This window comes from Rhineura floridana, chromosome 3 (assembly GCF_030035675.1).
Source record: "Rhineura floridana isolate rRhiFlo1 chromosome 3, rRhiFlo1.hap2, whole genome shotgun sequence".
Classification (NCBI taxonomy): domain Eukaryota; kingdom Metazoa; phylum Chordata; class Lepidosauria; order Squamata; family Rhineuridae; genus Rhineura; species Rhineura floridana.
In genome coordinates, this window is record NC_084482.1 from 12,243,983 (window position 1) to 12,262,642 (window position 18,660).

Consider the following 18,660-nt stretch of genomic DNA (forward strand, 5'->3'; position numbering starts at 1 on the left):
AAAGATAGGGTCAAAGTAGAACTCTCTCCCCAACCTGCGTATCAGGTTAATAATCGACTGTAGCAAGAGTTGTGCAGAAATGAAAAACTATTTCCGAACCAGTCTTGCTATAGTTTAATAATTAACCTGATAATACTACCCATCCACAGATGGCCTGACTCATCCCAAGCATAGCACATAACACTAAGCACCATGTCTGACCAATGATTATTACTATTGTATCCCCTAAAGAGCTCTTCAACTAATACTGTGTTACTAACATGCCGGATTTATAGTCCTGGCAACTAATAGTCTTAGGTTAACTAGTCTGGAATACAGGAGTGCTCCCATTCATAGAAATGCCCACCATAAATGCTGCGCACACAAGCACCTGGATCCACCTTTACCCTACTTACTTGTTGGTGCCATATTTCTTCTCTGCTGCTTTGATCTCCTTGTCTTCCTGGTAGCCTCGTGCGTTCTGATAAAATTGCAATGGGTGCTCCACGGGGAATGCCACAGGAAGGAATTTTTTCCTTTCTTTTAGCTCATAGAAATATTTGATTTTCTGAAATTCAAAGGAAAGGACTTCCTGTCCATCCTCTCCCTAGAAGAAATACAGAAAGGTACAAGAAGCAGCTTTCCACATCCCAGAGGCCAGTTTAGAGAGTCAGAGATTCTCATTATAATATTTGAAGGGACCCCCTCCACTGCAAGGTAGGTCTACCTACCACACCTCCTGCCCCCCGCTGCAACAGGGAAGGGGTAGTAGCTCAGTGGTAGAGCATCTGCTTGGCATGCAAAAGGTCCCAGGTTCAATCCCCAGCATTTCCAAGCAGGGCTGAGAGACCCCCATCTGAAATGTGTAGGCGACACTGAGCGAGATGGACCAATCCTCTGATTCTGTAGAAGGAGGCTTTCTATGTTCCTAACTGACCAACCCAAGCAACAATAAAGCAGCACAGCTTGGGGTATAACCAGAGCTTGGCAAAGGTACTTTTTTGAACTACAACTGCCATCAGCCCAATCCAGTGGCCATGCTGGCTGGGGCTGATGGGAGTTCTCGTTCAAAAGAGTAACTTTTCCAAGCTCTGGGTATAACCCAGCAATCCAGTTATGATTTCACAAACGTGGATGGCAGCTCCAAAGCTGATAGAAACTCACAACATGCAGAAATAAATGTCTGAAGTAGGCAAGAGGCACAAATCAATTTAACCCAGCATTCCTAAAATGCTTTGTCTGCATGCCTCTTATCTTGTTCTGGTTACAATTCGACATTTCTGTAGCTTTTGCCTATATACCTCAAGGCGACACACTGCCAAATCGATGGGTTGGATCCAGACTAAGTTAGTCACATTAAATCAACAGGACAAGTTAGTCATGACTAACCTAGTCTGGACCCAACCCATGTTTTAGCTGACAAACATAAATAGGCGGAGGCAGTATGTTTCCAAATATCAGTTGCTGGAAACCGCAGAGGGAAGAGTGCTCTTTGCACTCAGGTTCTGATTGTGCGCTTCCCATGGACAACTGGTTGGCCACTGTGAGAACAGGTATTGGGCTGATCCTCCAGGCTCTTCTTATGAAATGGGGTAACAGAAGGTTCCACATGGGGGAGCTGTTCACGGTTTAGAACTACGGCCAATTTCTTACCTGGTCTCGGTGAAGTGGCACCAATTCCGCGGAACCATTGTTGGGAGTTGGCACAACTTTAGCTAAAGTGGCTTTCCTTGGACTGCGCACCTGGAAGACAAACACAATTGGGAAAAAACAGTATTTAGAGTTTGCCAGTCTTTAGACTTTGGACCAAATAAAGAGCTATTTAACGGAGAGGAGAGAGTGTTAGACAGGTGCAGCCCTTGGGCTGTACATGTTACATATGGACTGTGTGACAAAAACTCAGACCTATAACTCAAACACTCCTACGTTGTTTGATATTTAATCCCATTAACTATTTCCATAACTTTTTGGCAAGCATTGTAATGCTGTCAGACACACTGGTAGTTTGATTGAAGAATTAACCTGCCTGGGTTCTTTCCCAAATGGCCTCTGCCATCAGAGGTCAGGCAGAATTGGAATGGGCACCTTTTCTGTAATGGTGCCCCTATTCTGGAATGCTCTCCTCAGGGAGGCCTACCTGACACCTAATCAGATGAGTCTGGGGTGTCAGGCTTTTTATTTGTGCTTTGTCTGATGCTGGGTTTGGGGCTTTCATTGCTTTTTTAAATTGCTGACTGTTGCCTTTATTGTTTTAAGACTATAGTTTAGAGAAGAGATTCATGTTTTGGATCTTTTTAATCTGGATGGAAGTAAACGGCCTTGGAAATGGCAAGTATCATAAACCAGGATACATTTTCATAAATAAAACTGAGGGATCAGTCCTGTGAAGTGGCTGTGGAATGCAATTATACCTGGATGTCACATTCAATTGAGAAAGGTAGCAGGAAAGACAGACACTAGCGTTCTCACCTTGATGTTGCTTTCAAGGCAGAGATAGCTCCCTTTCCACTTTCACATGGGAGGAGAAAAGGCAGTGAGCACAGAGGCTTTGTGGGCACTGGGAAAGGCCTTCTCAGGTACAACTGTACCTGCAGGAGCTGCAATGACACCAGCTCAACCAGCAGTTCTCTGGATTAATGTAAACAATTCTGGCTTATGTTAAGTCACTGATCCAGGGCATGGAGAAGTCCAGAACAGATTTTAAGAACAACCTCAATGGCTTAGTGTGAACAAGCAAACATGCAGATTCTCAGAGCAAAAATTGTGGCCGCTGCACTCCTCCCCCGGTCCTGCTGCCGCCACACTACCAAAAACTAAGTAATAGTTTAGCTTAGCATTATGTCTGAACCTAGGCTTGTGAGTTTTCTCTCGCAGACAAACCATGAGCAGTAAACCATTGTTTGCGGCTGTGACCTTTGTCCTGGAAACCAACAAGTTCGGCATAGCCTTATGAGCACACTACGACAATATCTGTGAATAAGACAGCTGCGCAACGAGATTCTGTTCATCTGAAGGTTTTGCTCAGGGCTTCATCTACTGAGACAGAATGCAGGGACTGCCTCAGGCAGCTAATTTTGAGTACAATTAACAGGTGGCACACCATGATGAACAGTTATTTACACTGGTTCCATTATTGGGAGTTTTAAATGCAATCCTGTGTATCTGCCCGTACACTGTGGTCTCTAAAATGAAAACTATTTGTACCTATAAAGCCGATCTTTGGTGTGTAAAGATGATGCAAATGGAGATCAGCGTAAGTAAATGACTTTAATAACACACTTGGACCGTAACAGGAACATATAGATTTCTGTGTACTGGCAATTTCAGGGGGCATCTCTCCGATGGAGAAGGTATTTATTTGCCTCAAGCACTAAAATGTCTCAGTCTGGTCCTGCTTTACAATTACAACCAAATTAATTGCTGAGCCAGAAAGAAAACATTCCAATAAATTATCTAATCCCACTGCAGTGTAATTAATTAGGCCTAAACCGTCACTGGAAGCCCACATTCAAACAATATTACTTGGAACAGCATTAACATTTGATCAGCGCTGGCTCCCAGTTTGTTTCCAAGACCAATTCAAAGAGCTGGTTATTACCTTTAAAGACCGGAACAATTTGAAGTTATTTAAAGGATCACCTGTTGCCTCATGATCCCACCCTGCTCCACATCTCACCACTGTCTGACGTATCGTTGGTTGTGTGCCCTGACTTTGTAGCTCCCCACCACTTGATGCCCATTTGGCCCCTTCCCTGTCAATCTTTAGAAAGCTGGTGAACACCTTATTCCGATGGGATTTCAGTATTGGTTGAATTGCTCCCTCTGTTTAGATTGTTCCTGTAGCTCTATGGTTTACTGTGTCTTTATTTTGCTGCCAGGTGTAGTTTCTGTCATTGTTTTAGATTTGTATTCTTATTTATTTAATATCTATATATATATATTCCACTTTTCTGCCTGACAGCAGGCATCCAAAATAGCTGACAATAAAATTAATGCATAACAGACATACAGATTGCTTTTTAAAGGCAGTGGTGACCTATGAAATTTTGGGAGTGTGTATTTCTTCCCTTATCATGTAATACTACCTGTAAATTCTTACATTATCCATAAAACAGACTTCCAGTCACATGGCCTGGGATGCCACATCCATCTACAAATAGCAACTCATGTTGTGTCACCTGCATGCAATGGAATGAAATAAAAGAACTGATAGCAACTGCAGTGGTTTGCAACTGCAAAGTGCCTATTTCTCTACACCCCACCCCCAAATAAGCAACATGGATTAGCTGGTGTTTCCAGGCTCACAAAAATCAGGAAGAGGAGGATGCTTTGATTTCTTCCCCCATTATGAGCAATGGTGTTCTTTGCCCTACGATGTGCTTATAAATAGCCACTTGTCTGCCCTCCTGTGCTAACTATGACCATCAGGCAGAGAAAATTTTGCAAACTGGAGAACTGGTGTGATAACCTTCCTATTCCAAGCCATAGATTTATAATATTTATATCCCATCTTTGAATACAATTTTTAAATATGCAACTGACTAGACTAAGTGTGCATTGCCATGGGACTTGCAAAATGTTGACAGTCTACCAACTTATGTCATTTCCTGTAGGCTGATCTTTTGTTAAGGTTCTTTCACAGAGCACACCCCTACGCATGTTTTTCAGAAGTAAGTCCCATTAAGTTCAACAAGGCTTACTCCCAAGATAAACGGGTATTGGATTCAGCCTTAATCTCTTAATTTTCTATTACGCTGCTTGATGTAACTCCCATAATTCTTTGTTTCTCTCAGTATGTGCAGATGCTTTGTCTGGCTCCGTTATTTCTTTATCACTGCACGGCAGTTGTTATTTATTTATTTAGATTTTTTGACAACAAGTTTACAATAAGCCTAAGACAAGATCAATTGTGTATTAATTAAAAATCACTTAGAAGCAAATCACGCCAATATAATTAGCTTAGTAAAAATGCCACAGAAGGGAAAGTAATCATGAAAAGGAAATTCATACTAAGTCAGAAAAAATATTTTCCCTCTTTAATGCATGGATAATGTCTGCTTGAACATTTCTGTGATGATTTCTAAGATTGGAACAAGTTCCATGATCCCACTCAGGTGTTTTGTGTGTAATCAACACAAGAGGGGAGAGTAAAGACAAGCTCACTACCTCTGTTCTGCTTCCTCCACAAATTGAAGGATCTGCAGCAGAGAGCCTGCTCTGCTTGTTAAGGCTCCCTCCACAATGTAGAACCCTGGAAAATCAGCAGCTTAATTGCATTGTTTGCCACATTGCAACCATATTTACTCAGAGGTAAGACCCTCTGGCTACATTGGAATTTACTTTACAGGATGTTTAGTCATGACTGCAGCCTAAATCTACTGACCTGTCTCTGAAGTCTACTCATGCCTGCCTTTCATCTGGTGGGTACAAGAGCATAGATTTACAAATGCAAGAAGCTGCCTTATATGGAGTCAGGCCACTGGTCCATCTAGCCCAGTCCTGACTAATGGGCAGTGGCTCTCCCAAGATTTCAGGAAAAGGTTTTGCTTAGCACTGCTACTTGTGATGCTTGAACTGGGGGGTGAATATGGGACCTTAACATGCAAATCATGTGCTCCCACACTGAGCTACGGGTCTTCCCATTACTTGCTCAAAAGTCAGCAAACCAATTAAACCCATCAATTAAAACATAGATATCTTGCATGAATTTAAACAGAGGCAATGTAAGCCAAAGCTTTGCTTAATTATTAGAGAAGGGGGAGCCCAGTGGTCTGAAGAAAGCAAGTTTCACCAGGGTTAAATTAGCTGTGAGAACAAGAAGGCCTGTTGCTTTCAAGCCTTTGGAAAGGGGCCATCTGGCATACGACCCCATGCAAAACCATGCCCTATGCTTTTGCTGAGCAAAGTTCACCAAATGACTACCTTTTCGGTGAAGCTTTAACACATAGCCCAACAAAACCACAAGCAGCAAGGAGATATTTTTTATTTTTGTTTTCCCAGCGTTAAAAAAAAAAAAGATAAAATATTTCCTTTGGCTATCTCTCTTCACCACCAAAGTCCAAACTGTGCAAGGAGACCCACCAGCATGACTTGAAAGGAGCTGATGCTGGTCCTATTTTGTCCCCCTTGAAGCAAGAAAGCCTGATTCACCCTCTGCCAGGCAAGGAAGAATCCTACAAGCATCACTACTGCCCAGAAAGCGCAATCTTGTCTGTTATTGAATGGGATGGGGAAGAGGGAACGCTTTAAGGGGATGATATTAATTGAGCTCCCCTGCAGTTGTAAGGAGGAGGCCTGACCACCATTAAAACTTCAGGGCAACAAAAATGTTCACAGGAGATCACTTTCCATTTTCTTATTCGCTACCTCCTACAATGGACATCAAGGAACCAACACACATATGTGGAAGTTTTGCTCTTGCTATGACAGACTCCTTTGAGATCAACCAGTACTTTACAGACCTAACAATTAATGGAGAAAGGCATGCACTCTACGTGGGGATACCCTTGAAAACTGTCTGGAAATTACAACTGATACAAAATGCGGCGGCTCGACTACTTACGAATAGTCGCCGCCGAGATCACATCACACCAGTGTTGTTCGACCTACACTGGCTACCAGTTGTTTTCCGAGCCCAATTCAAGGTGTTGGTATTGACCTTTAAATCCCTACACGGTTCCGGCCCAGTTTATCTCACGGAGCGCCTTCAACGCCACCAATTATGTCGCCCGACAAGATCGGCCACACAGGGCCTCCTCTCAATCCCGCCAACAAAAACAGCCAGATTGGCGGGTACAAGAGAGAGGGCATTCTCAGTGGCGGCCCCCACTCTTTGGAACTCCCTCCCACAAGATCTCCGGCACGCCTCTTCTTTAAAAGTGTTTCGGAAAGCCTTAAAGACCTGGCTCTTTCAGCAGGCCTTTGGGGTATCTGGGGAGGGTTAATTGTTATAACTGAAATGCCTCCTGCCCAGTTTTAATATTGTTGCTGCAGATGTGTTGTTTTTATATTGTATTACTGTATTTTATCAATTGTATTTTAACAATTTTGTAAGTCGCCTAGAGTGGCCATTCGCCAGATAGGCGACGAAGAAATTAAATTTATTATTATTATTATTATCCCTCTTGCATGCTGAAGCTGAAAAACCAACAAACTAAGCCTCAAGTTTAGAAATATAGAAACACACTGTGCTCCATTTGACTGTGGAATGCCTCAACTGTGACAGTACTCTATGTGGATCCAAATTTCACACAGGACATTTACATGTAGATAATGCATGCATCTACAAGTGGACAGGGCTGTTTAATCATGCATAACGTTTTTGTCATGGTGGAAAGTTGACTGTGGCTTTGCCTCCCCAAATAATCAGAGATTAAATTTATAGCCTCATTTATCCAGTGATAAGAGTCAGTTACAGCCATTTTTGCACATGCACAGTCGCACTCACAATTATTTATCTCACAAACAGGCTCACTTACAGATTTCCCATACAACAGTGATACTCTTGTAGGAAATTATTACTTTCAAGACACCCCTTTGATGAACTGGAATAAGCACCATCCATCATGGTCTATATATGTGCAGCGCTGTACAATAAAGGCCAGGTTTTTGCAGAAAAAACAGCCTTTTTAAAAATTACACATTTGCTAACCATAGCACACATACCCCAAAATCTACAGCAAGGACATCAAACCATTCTGGTGGAATGAAATGTGACTAACAAGAGTAATAAAGATTTGTAGTTAAGCACCTTAACAAACCCACCTAGGTTTTTGCTGCTGTTCCTGCAACAAGCCTAACACACACACCATCAACAGATCTTTATTTTCATCTTCACAAGCCCTTCCATCTTTCCCAGTCTCCTAACCCCATAATGTTTCTCAGGGAAAAAGCTGAGTTTGTAACAGGGCTCAGTCCCTTGGCATTTGATTTCAGTGTCAGGATTTAATCCTACACCATACTATGATTAATGGCCTCTTGAACAAGTGTAGAGAGTCCATTCACCTCAACAGCAATTACAGACAGCGCTCAAACAAGGGATCTAGAGAAGGTCTTCTTCTCATCAGGGTTGAGCTTCTGAACCTCTTTGAAAAATTATGGGTTACTCAGGAGGGGCCTGTTCTTCAAATGAGAGGGCCACTTCCCCCGCTCACCTGCCTGCTGCCAAGTAGCTTTACTCCCGTACATTTAAATGGGAACTCTAACCACAGAGAGAAATCAACCCCTCCACGTTCGTGGCTGCTCTGAAAAGCACAGGATGTGCAGGGTCCCTAACCAGGGGAAGCTTTCCTTCATGAGCAGGGGTGTAGTCATTCAGGGTCTCAGGGGGTCTTACACCCTTTACTTTTTCAGAGCAGGGTTCCAGCAAGGTCCCTATGTCTCCAGCATCCTACAAGCGAATCAGTGTGAAAGGGGAGTATGTTAGCTACTGAGAAGAGTCTTCTAACATGCTTCCTGGTCCATTCTTGCTGATTGGAACAAATCATGAGTGAAAGGAGGTGAGCCAGCCGCCTCTTCTCAGTAGGTAACACTCTCCCCTTTCATGCTTATTGGCTCCTAGGGATGTCTGTTGTTGTGGGAGAAGGTATTAAAGATCTTATTCTCAACTCAATAGCAAAAAAAGGGGGAGGGATGGCTGTGGCTAACAGGAAGAGACTGCACTTCTGAATTTGCCGCTACACTACTTCTCCCGTGAGCCCCGCCACCATGACTTTTGCCCCTGAAAACCCAGCACCTGACTGACCCAGCAGCAGTAGAGGAAACAGTGGACGTTGACGCTCCACAAGCCGGCCAAGGCGGTGAGCAGGTGGACGGCGCCGATGGCGGCGAGGTACAGCAAGGCAGCTTCGGGCGTCTCCGTGCCTGCGGCTCCCCCCCAAGCCCAGGCGTAGGCGCACGGCCCCCAGAACCACAGCCAGAGCGGGTAGAGCACGCAGAAAGGCAGCACCGTCCCCCACAACAGCCGCGACCGCCGGCGGTACGGAATCACGTCCTGCACCAGCTCGTCCCCCGGACCCGGCCCGGGACCGGCGGCTGCTGCTACCGCCATCGTGCTTCCGGGTGAGAGCCCTCAGCTGCCGCCACCGGCCAACTCAGTTCACGCTGCTTCCGCTTCCGGGACAGACGGCTCCCGCTGCAGTCCGATCACGCATGCTCACTGCCCGTACCGTAGAATTGCGTGACTTTCGGCGAAGCGATGGCATACTACGCATGCGCCGAAGCACTTGGCACAAGGTCCTCTGGTGTCATGGCTGCTGGAGGGGAATCCCGCACATGTCACTCTCACATGTGCCCTTAGCGAGGAGGACGCATGCGTGGCCAGGAGAAGAAAGGTGCTGATTTTGCCCTCCAAGCATCTCGAGTAGGCGCAGCATGTGAGTGTGTGGTCTCTTTAGGCCTCCACATTTCGCCCTTTCTCGGGGTTTAACCTCAGCCAGCGTTTGTCGCAGGATTTGTTTTGAATAAGTCCGTAAGAAGAGCCCTGCTAAACTAGGCCACCGTGGCCCTTTTTAGTCCAATCCTCTGTTTCCAGCAGAGGCCAACTAGATGCAAACAGGTGACGCTCCATAGCTCAGTGGGTAGGACATCTGTTTTGCATGTAGAAGGCCCCACGTTCAGTCCTTGGCATCTCTAAGTAGGGCTGAGAGAGAGAGAGACCCTCGTCTGAACCCTGGAGAGCCACTTCCAGTCAGTGGAGACAGTAGCGAATTCGATGGACCAGTGGTCTGGGTTGGTACAAGGCAGCTTCCTGTGTTCGTGCGATATGAGAATGAGAGGCCTCTCCCACTGTACTTCCCCAGCAAGTGGCTGTGTCTAGTCTAATCCTCATGGTGGCACATAGACATCGTGACTAGTCGCCCTTAATAGCCGTATCTGCCATGAATTTGTTCAATCCCCCTTTAAAGCCACCTGAGTTGGTGGCTGGCCGTCGCTGCCTCCTGTGGTAGCAAAGTTAATTATGTGCTATGTGAAAGTAGTTCTTCCTTTTGTTTATCCAGAATTTCATTAGATGACCTCTAGATTTAGGGAGGGGGGAAGAGTATCCACTTTTTCCACACTGTGTGTAATTTTGACAGGGGCATGTCAAGTAATGGCAAAGTCGTGCATTTGAGAGTGTACAGAGTGCCTGTATTAATAACTAGGTGCCTCCACCTATCAGGGAACATGATTAATCCATTGGGGGTGGGAGACAAGATCTGTAAATTACAAGGCGCTTTATGTACCTGTGCTGCTTGTCCGTAGGATTCCTATCAGTGTTGCACCTGGTGGCTCTAATGCCATGCTGTCTCCACCCCCAACAGGCAGGCAGTGCTGGAGGTGACTGCACGGCATTGCCGCAAAGAAGCCGAACAGTATGGCCAGTGTGTCACTGCCAACCCTTCCACCTGGCAGCAGGACTGTCACCAGCTCAAACTCGACATGGCCAAGTGCACGTCATCCCAGTAAGTTTCCAAGGTGCCATTCTGTAGAAGACCAAAATGCCTTCATGTGAGATAAAACCTTTGTGAGTTTTTGGAGACGCATTCTTTTTGCCCCCGCTCTGGAAAGCCTTTACTTGTGTATGCTTTCCCTGCCCCGTCACATGTGCCCTGCCATGTTGATTATTATTATTATCAGCAGCAGCAGCATTATTACTGTTATAGCCCACCTTTAAACATAATAATAAATAAATAGTAGCTGCTATAAAAAGTGATGATGGCAAAATGGGAAGGAGAGTAGCTTTTGTTTGCAAACCTTCTGGAATGGATATATTTCTGCACTTGTACTTGTCAGACAGGGTGGTTTTGAATTACAAGAAGGCAGGGATGTGTCAGCAGAGAGATAAGCAAGATCAGCGGGAATGTGCTGGTGGGAAACTTGGGAGAGATATCAACTTTCAGGGGAAACCATAATGGGAGAAATCACTGGGGGCAGAATGGAAAGCAGGCATTTGTGTAGGGGAGATGTGTCTGCATTTGATGTTGCTGTAATAATTAACATGTATATAGAATGATACAGCATTCAGAGAGCTTCATATTCATTATCTCAGTAATCCTTAAGGATAATTGAGGTTGGTCTGAGATTGGTTTGGAAGCTGCAACTAGTGCAAAATGCAGTGGTGAGACTGCTCACTGGGGCAGGGTATCGCCAGCATGTCACCCCGCTGCTGAAAGAATTGCACTGGCTTCCTATTAGCTACTGGGCTAAGTTCAAAGTTCTAGTTTTGGTATACAAAGCCCTATAGAGCTTGGGACCAGGATACCTGAAAGACCGTCTTATCCCTTACATACCCAGTTGATCACTGCGCTCTGCAGATGAGGGCCTCTTGCAGATACCATCTTATCAGAAGGTCCATTCTGCACAACGTAGGAAATGGACCTTTAGTGTAGTGACACCTACACTTTGGAATTGCCTTCCCTTAAATATGAGGCAGGCACCATCTCTGTTATCTTTTCGGCACCTACTGAAAACCTTCCTCTTTCAACAAGCCTTTTCAATTGAGATCTTATCCCAGTCTGCATCTGTGTTGGAATTGCTTTTTAATATGCTTTTAAACCTTTTTTTTAAAAAAATAGATGTTTTTAAAGCTTTTTTAAAAGATGTTTTTAAAGCTTTTTAAAAAATGTTTTTAAAGATATTTTGTTTTAATATATTTAAAAGTCTGTTTTTATGATGTTTTAAAGTGTTTTTAGTGCTTTTGTTTCCTGCCTTGACTCCTACTAGGAGGAAGTTGCTATATGCCATCAAGTCGATTATGAGTTATGGCGACCCTATGAGTCTTTTCGGATATATTCATAGGGTTTTCATGGTAAGAGGTATTCAGAGGTGGTTTACCATTGCCTTCCTCTAAGCCTACGGCACCTGGTGTCCCATCCAAGTACTAACCAGGCCTGACCCTGCTTAGCTCCCGAGATGAGACGTGTTCAGGATAGTATGGCCGTAGACGCTGGGAGGAAGGGCAGGATATAAATCAAATAATAAATAAATAAATAATAAATATTATTATTCCCATTTTGCAGACAGAAAGTGGCTTGCCAAAGGCTACTGAGTGAGTTAATGGCTGATATGAACAGGGGGCATTCTGGCTCTGAGTGGCTACAACACACTAACTCTCAAGACCCAGTTTGCATGAACATGGTAAGCCAAGCTATGGTGTACCATGAAAGAGCAAACTTACGAGTATACACTGCTAAATCATTCCCTGCCCCATCCCTTTCTAAAGCCAGGAGGAAACAAACCTAAAAACTGGCTCAGTGTTGTGTGCAAACTGATGCTCCTTGTTTGTTTCCCTCTGAGCAGACCACGAGTCTAAGCCACAAGTGCGGGTTTGCACAAAATGGTAAGCCAGTGCTCTGCCTTGTTTCCTCCCAACTTTGGAAAGGGAAGAGCAAACATGATTTTAGCAGTGTGCATCAGCACTCTTACTCATTCACAGTAAGCCATAGTTTGACTTACAATGAAATACAAAGCAGGACAAAGTGTGGCTTCTCTCCCACCATTCAAACCAAAGCTCCTGCGCTGGCTATAATCTACTAGCATCTCACCATTTATACAAACACATGTGTGGCTTTGATTGCAGCCCAATTGTACAGAAAATTCGCCATGATTGCGCTGAACCATTTGCTGCATTTGAAAAATGCCTTAAACTAAACCAGTCATCTGTGATGAACTGCTCTGAACATGTCCAGCAATTCCTGCTCTGTGCTGACCAGGTGAAACTGACTACATAAGGTTGGTGCCCCCAGACTGATGTGTAGTAGTTGCGTGTGTATGTATGTGTGTGTTTTATGTATGTATACATTTATATGTAAACAGAGTCAGTTATGTTGACATGGATAAAAGCAAGCTGTTGCCTGTCTGCCTGCCTCTCTGGCCAAGCTGATGAGATGAAATGGAATGTTCCTGAAAATTCTCACTGCTGAGGAGGAAAGCTTAGTCGTGAAATGCTGAAAATCTATGCAACTTCTGATGGAAGTGATAGGTCAGTTGACAGGGTGGAGCCCCTCACACAGAATCTAGAAATGGGAGAAACTGTGCTGCAAGCTAGTTGGAGATACAGAGATCTTAAGAGGAAGGGCAGCTGATAACATTGAGCCAAGTGTGTAGATGGGAGATTGAGGGCAGGGTAGAGAGAGTCGGCTTAAGTAGACATGTATAGGATTGCAGTGCAAATGTTGCAGCCCTATTTGTTTACATCACTATTTCCCATCCTGGTGCCCTCCCAGTGTTGTTGCTCCCATCAGCCTCAGCCAGCAAGGCTGACAGTCAAGGATGCTGGGAGTTAACTTCTGGAGGCCACCAGGTTGCAGAAGGCTGGTTTGCATAATCAGGGTGTCGTGGCTTTTCCCCTTATTCAGTGATGATGAGCTTTTATGCTGTTGAAGACCACTCTTATTTTCTCAACGGTGGTATGGGAGTGTATTTTGCCAAACAAGCTAATCTCCTGATCTAGTTTACGCTTCCCAGTTATGGCCATGCATGTTCAGGCTCAGAACTACAAACACCCTTCCCTTACATGGCTGTTATATGAAAAACAAATCCAAAGAGAGAAACATAATATTGAAATATGGGATTTCTCTCTTTCTTGTACCTTAGTTCTTCCTCCCTTGTGAGTAGCACTTTGGGCAATTTTTTTTAACATGTCCTGATTAAAATTTGGTAGGCCTGCCAGGGGCCAAATAAAACTGTGTTGGTGGGGACTGGTTCTGGCCTGTAGGTTGCCCAGTGGCCCTCCTGTCCTAAGATAACTGGGCCAAATGTATCAAAACTTTAGAGGTGGCTTGGTAACTGTGCAAGCCTCCATCAGCCTTGCAGATAAAGTTGCCCTGATTCTGCTCATCAAAGCCTCCCTCCTCTATGCGCCCATTTGGATGACAGGCAATTGCTGCTGCACAGTGATTCCAGAGTGTCTTGTGGCACCATAAAAGATTTAACCAGTTTATTGTGGCGTAGGCTTTGGTGGACTACACTTGCTCCACTTCCTGTAATAGACTGCAGTCTGCGGAGGCTTATGACATAATGCATGTGTTAACCTTTCAGGTGGCCACAAGTCTCTTTGTTGTTGTTGTTCAGCAACAGACTAACATGGCTATCCCTTTGGAATGTGCTTCCAGAGAGAGGGAAAGAGAACAGCCAGGGAGCCTTGCTGCAAATGCTTCAGGGTTCTGCTGAAGTTGCCTTTTCCCTCCTCTGTTGAAAGCAGCCAGAAAGGCAAACTGTTCTCCTCGCCTGAGCTGATGCAGCCAGGCTTGCTGGATATTTTCTTTCTTTCTTTCCTAGGTAGGGAGATGGGCACAAGGAGAGGGTGAAGCCAGAGATCCCTTAGAGCCAATTCCTCCTCTTGGCCAGGCGAGTGGGTTTTTTGCAGCCCTGCTTTTCAGAATAAGAGACTATGGCAGTTTCTTTGCTTGTGTAACCTCTTAGGATAACAAGTGAAAGCACGATACCCTCAGAATTCGGATGGTGTAAGGAAGATTGTTGTATACAGTTTTGAAAGGCCTTTCATTTCTGCTGTTGGTTTTTGTCTCCACCTTCTTCTCTTCACAGAAGGCAAAATGTGATTTTCTCCTGAACAGTATTGCTGGAGTGCCTGCTGGATTAAAGGTTCCTGGCAGGAATGGCAACACCATAGTTCTCAAGATCCAGCTAGGACACAGGAATTCTTCCCGGTCCTGGAAATCATTTCCCCAGCCATGGCTGCCAGTGCCATCTAAGTCTGGCATATTGGAAATACAGCTCCTGATCAACAAGCCATGGGAAGCACATTGGCGTGACAGCGATATCTCAGTTTTATCTGCAAAGCCAGAACTGCCTCACGGAGTCCACTTTGTGTGTTTTGTTGAGCCTGGAACTTAACCAGGCATGGTGCAATAAACTGCAGTCAGAGGCCAGAATATCCTCTTGTGTCTCTTTTAATCTAATGGTCCAGTTTAGCAGGTGGAGTATCAAGTCTATCTACACTTTGGATCTAAACCAGTTTTGAAGTGATCAGCAGGAATTTGCAGGGCAGGGAAGATCCATGGGTGGGAGCAGAAAGGAATCTAGTTTCCTGCTTGCAGTCCTTTCCTGGAAAATCTATGGAGCCTTTGGCATTTCAGCCTGAATTGGCATTTCTCTTTGAATACGGGGAAATATAGTGTAGAAATTATCCTGCATATAGTCAGTAGAGGGCACTATCTCAACAGGAGAGCCATCTCTGTTAATCTGAAATGGTTAACACCTTCTGGGTGGATTAGGATTCCCACTGTACCTATAACCATGCCTTAACAAGAGGAAGCAACCCACGCGTCAATCAAACTCTTTGCATGGCTTCTTGTGCAGTTACTAAACCTGTGGGGTAGTGGTGTACCAATTGAGACTGTAGACAGAAACATTTCCTGCACATAAAAATCTGGCGTGCCAGGGGAAAGCATTCCATGAGTCTCTAGCCTAGAGTTTGATCTGGTACAGCTCAAACACAGGTTGACCAGGTTACTAAGAATTAAGTCATGGTTAAAGGGTATTAAAGGAAAAATGAGCCAAGTTAAATGAGTGTGAGGGAAGCTGTGATTGGTGGAACAACCTCTCTTATTTGCGGCGTGAAAGTGGGGGAGCTGGATTTCATAAAAGGAAAGTGGAGTCTGAGTTTAGAAGAACTTTTGTTATTTGCACAAGGGTAGGATGCTAAGTCCTCCGGTCATAACCTGCCTAATTACTAGACAGGGTGCCAGGAACATGGGCTTCTAGGATATTCTCTAAGGTGCTTTAACTCTTTTGTTTGCAGTATCTCTTCCACATAGATTGTCTCGAGTTCCCTTTTGCAGAGTATGGTGGCCAGAGCTGCCAACAGACATGGGAGTTAAGGGGTTCCAACTACAGGTTCCACTGGTGGCTACATCAGAGCTATAGTGCTAAATTGGGGAAATTTACATCAAGGATGAGGCATGTCTGGTCTGGAAGCAGGGGAAGTAGATGGTCCACAGTTCCTGGGTTTTGGACTATGCTATTTACCCTGATCTTGGTAGTGTCTAGTCTCTCTTAATCAAGAATTGGGATCCTCAAGAATCTCTGTGTAGCTTTCAGGCATCAGGATACCAAATGCTAAAAAAACCCAACCCAGTCTCCAGTTTGAAGCACCCTTACCCTAACAGGATTGTTTCTTGGGTTGCATTGGAAGTAATAGCTTCAATCTGTAGAAAACTAGCTGTACTGATTGCAACATTATGTCAGCTTAAGAAAGCGGTAGCTAGCTTGTTCTGTTTCGTTGATTTCCATGGGACAGAGGCATGAGTAACAATCTCTGGGCTGGGGCCATTAATGTGTTTAGAAGTTTTGGAAAGAAGCCATACCTAAGGGATCTACAAGTTGCTTGGGCCTTGCACTGTTGATTCACCTCCGCTTCCTTCCTTTGTGCAACATAACAGTCTTGTTTCCCCACAGGAGTGTAATGAAAGGTAATTAATTTATTATTTTTTTTTAACTGGGTGGTGGAGTTCTTGCATTGCAGTGCTAAGGCTCATTAATTTCTTTTGTTTATCCCTCTTTTTGAATTTCAACCGCCACCCCAGAGTCATGATGTCAAACTGGTCGAAAACATTGCATCAAACTGTTGCTCTGTCAATTGTCGTCGTGTCCTCCCGAGCGGAACTTTTGAGTGCAAACGCAGCCCAGATGAGGAGAAGGAAATCACCAATTCTGCTTTTAATTCCTCATCCAGAAAAATGTTCTCATTTTACACCCCGCTTCTCGCTCACTATTGAGAATGTCCATTAATCACTTTGGTGTCAACAGTCTCCTCGGGGGAGATGGAATGCCTCTCTCTGAAACAGGCCGAGGATGCTGGAGGAACTGGATTCCACACACACACGTATGTGTTGGTTTTGATTGGCTTCCATCCAGTCAAAAGCAAGACGATGTTCTTGGGCATGAGAGGGGGTGGATGGAAGAGCTGGGTAGAGCAAAGAATCATAGCCATGAGTTCAAAATATCTCCCAAGGACAGTTTAGCAAGGATTTGTGGGCTGCTTCATGCTCTTACCTAGCCAATGATCCACTTGTACTTCCACATATGTGAGGTAAGCTTGCAAAGAGGCTGTTCCATGCGGAGACCTGTTGCTTTCTTTGTGAGACCTGAGGGGCCACATCATACTTTAGCATGCGTGTGCAGGGCAGGGCTGTAGCTTGGTGGAGCATGTTGCATTGTATGCAGAAAATCCCAGGTTCCATCCCCAATATCTCCAGGTAGGGCCAGAAGGAATCCTGTCTGAAACCCTGAAGAGCTGCTCCCAGCCAGTGTGGACAGTACTGAGCTAGATGGAACAATAGTCTGACTCAGTGTAAGGTAGCTTCGTATACTGGATAGCTCCTTGAAAGTTCAGACTAAAACCTGGAGTAGATTCCACTCCCCCACTGACATGGAGCCGCCACTGCATCCTATGTTCCTACTCCAGGACTGGATCCAGGTTTGAGGGGGCTTGACAGAGTGAGCTTTGGTGGGTCCTTTCTTATGGACTTAAATGGCAGTAGCAGCCAGCAGTTAGGAATGGACTGTTTGTCTCTTGTTAGTTTTGCATATGTTCAATCGTAAGTCTGTTCTGCCTGTTAAATCATATCAATCAGGTTTTTAAATATATATATTCACAGAAACTGAATTCTTCCAGTTTCTCTGCCAGCAGCCATGTTGGGATCAGTGCCAGCTGGTTAGAGTTGCCATTTTCAGTTTCCTGTCATGCCCCTGATGTAGCATCACTTCTGGACATTGTGGAGAATTTAAAAAGGCACCTCTAAGCCACTCAGCAGGGACAAACCAAGGAAGGCATGAGTGCTGGGGCGGGCCCTTCCAGACTCCTGTGGCCCTAGCAGCTACCCAGCGAAGCCACGTGCTGATGCTGGTCCTCTGCAAAGATGCCCAATGTTTTTTTTAATAAGCTTTCAACTAATTCTGAGTGCTAGTTGGCATGTTCCTACCAAAATTAAGCACTTTTAAGCCCCATTGATTTCAGTATGAGAAGTACAGTAATGAACTACAAAAGCGCTTTAGCATTGATAGTATCCATTGTATTTTTCTCCCTAGGTCAGATGTAGCCAACTTGGTATCCTCTACATAGTGCTATACTCCACCTCCCATCATCCTTGATTGTTGCCCATGCTGGCTGAGGCTGATGGGAGATGGAATATACACCACAGGTAGTGGGCACCACATTGGCTACTCTTCCCCCAGATAGTTACATTTCCAAATCTTTCAGCTGATGTTAAGGTCCTCTAGGTAGTTATTGTGTGTCCTGAACCTTTTTTCCTTTGCTGCTTTTGTAAGGCTACTACTTGCTCCCTTTTAGGAGATAATTCTGTGAAAGCCAGTCCACAAGTCACATGGGGGAGGAATTATACTTGGAGGGGTGGGAAACAGTTGTATTATTGGTTCTTCCCTTGGAGGAACTGCTCCAAAGGTAGCTCTTCACCATTCTGTAGACCTTTCCAATTCTAAAATCCCATGATTCTGTACCACAGGCCAGTAATGGGAAGCATGTGGTCCTCCCGATGTTGGAGAACAACTCCCATAAGCCCTGACTCCTGCCCATGCTGGCTGGGGATGTTAGGAAATCCAACAACATGTACTGAATGCTCAGATAATGCAATATTCCCCAAAGGAGTGCTGCTTAGAGGGCAGGTGTCAGGATCTCATGAAACGAGAAATCACAAGTGCATGTTCATGGGTGAAAGAACT

At 44.8% G+C, this 18,660-nt stretch overlaps 2 protein-coding genes across 3 annotated transcripts in view; one reads left to right on the forward strand and one right to left on the reverse strand.

The window, feature by feature from the left end:
- ATP13A1 (ATPase 13A1) overlaps window positions 1-9,138 on the reverse strand; it is a 55,404-nt gene extending 46,266 nt beyond the window's left edge. Inside the window, exons 1-3 of the mRNA XM_061614480.1 lie at window positions 8,723-9,138; window positions 1,633-1,722; window positions 396-586 (exon numbers count right to left, since the gene is read on the reverse strand). Coding sequence (XP_061470464.1) covers window positions 396-586; window positions 1,633-1,722; window positions 8,723-9,028 — 587 coding nt within the window. The 5' untranslated portion in view covers window positions 9,029-9,138. The remainder of the gene's footprint in view (window positions 1-395; window positions 587-1,632; window positions 1,723-8,722) is intronic.
- Window positions 8,717-14,852, forward strand: CHCHD5 (coiled-coil-helix-coiled-coil-helix domain containing 5). 2 transcript variants are annotated; one of them, XM_061614483.1, is made up of 4 exons: window positions 8,732-9,311; window positions 10,281-10,421; window positions 12,539-12,690; window positions 14,506-14,852. In XM_061614483.1, exons 1-3 carry the CDS (start codon window positions 9,130-9,132, stop codon window positions 12,687-12,689), a joined length of 474 nt encoding a protein of 157 aa, XP_061470467.1. In that variant the 5' UTR covers window positions 8,732-9,129; the 3' UTR covers window position 12,690; window positions 14,506-14,852. The 2 variants fall into 2 exon arrangements, with proteins under 2 accessions (XP_061470468.1, XP_061470467.1); XM_061614484.1 differs by lacking the exon at window positions 12,539-12,690 and having other exon boundaries at window positions 8,717-9,311.
- Window positions 14,853-18,660: the final 3,808 nt, after the last annotated feature.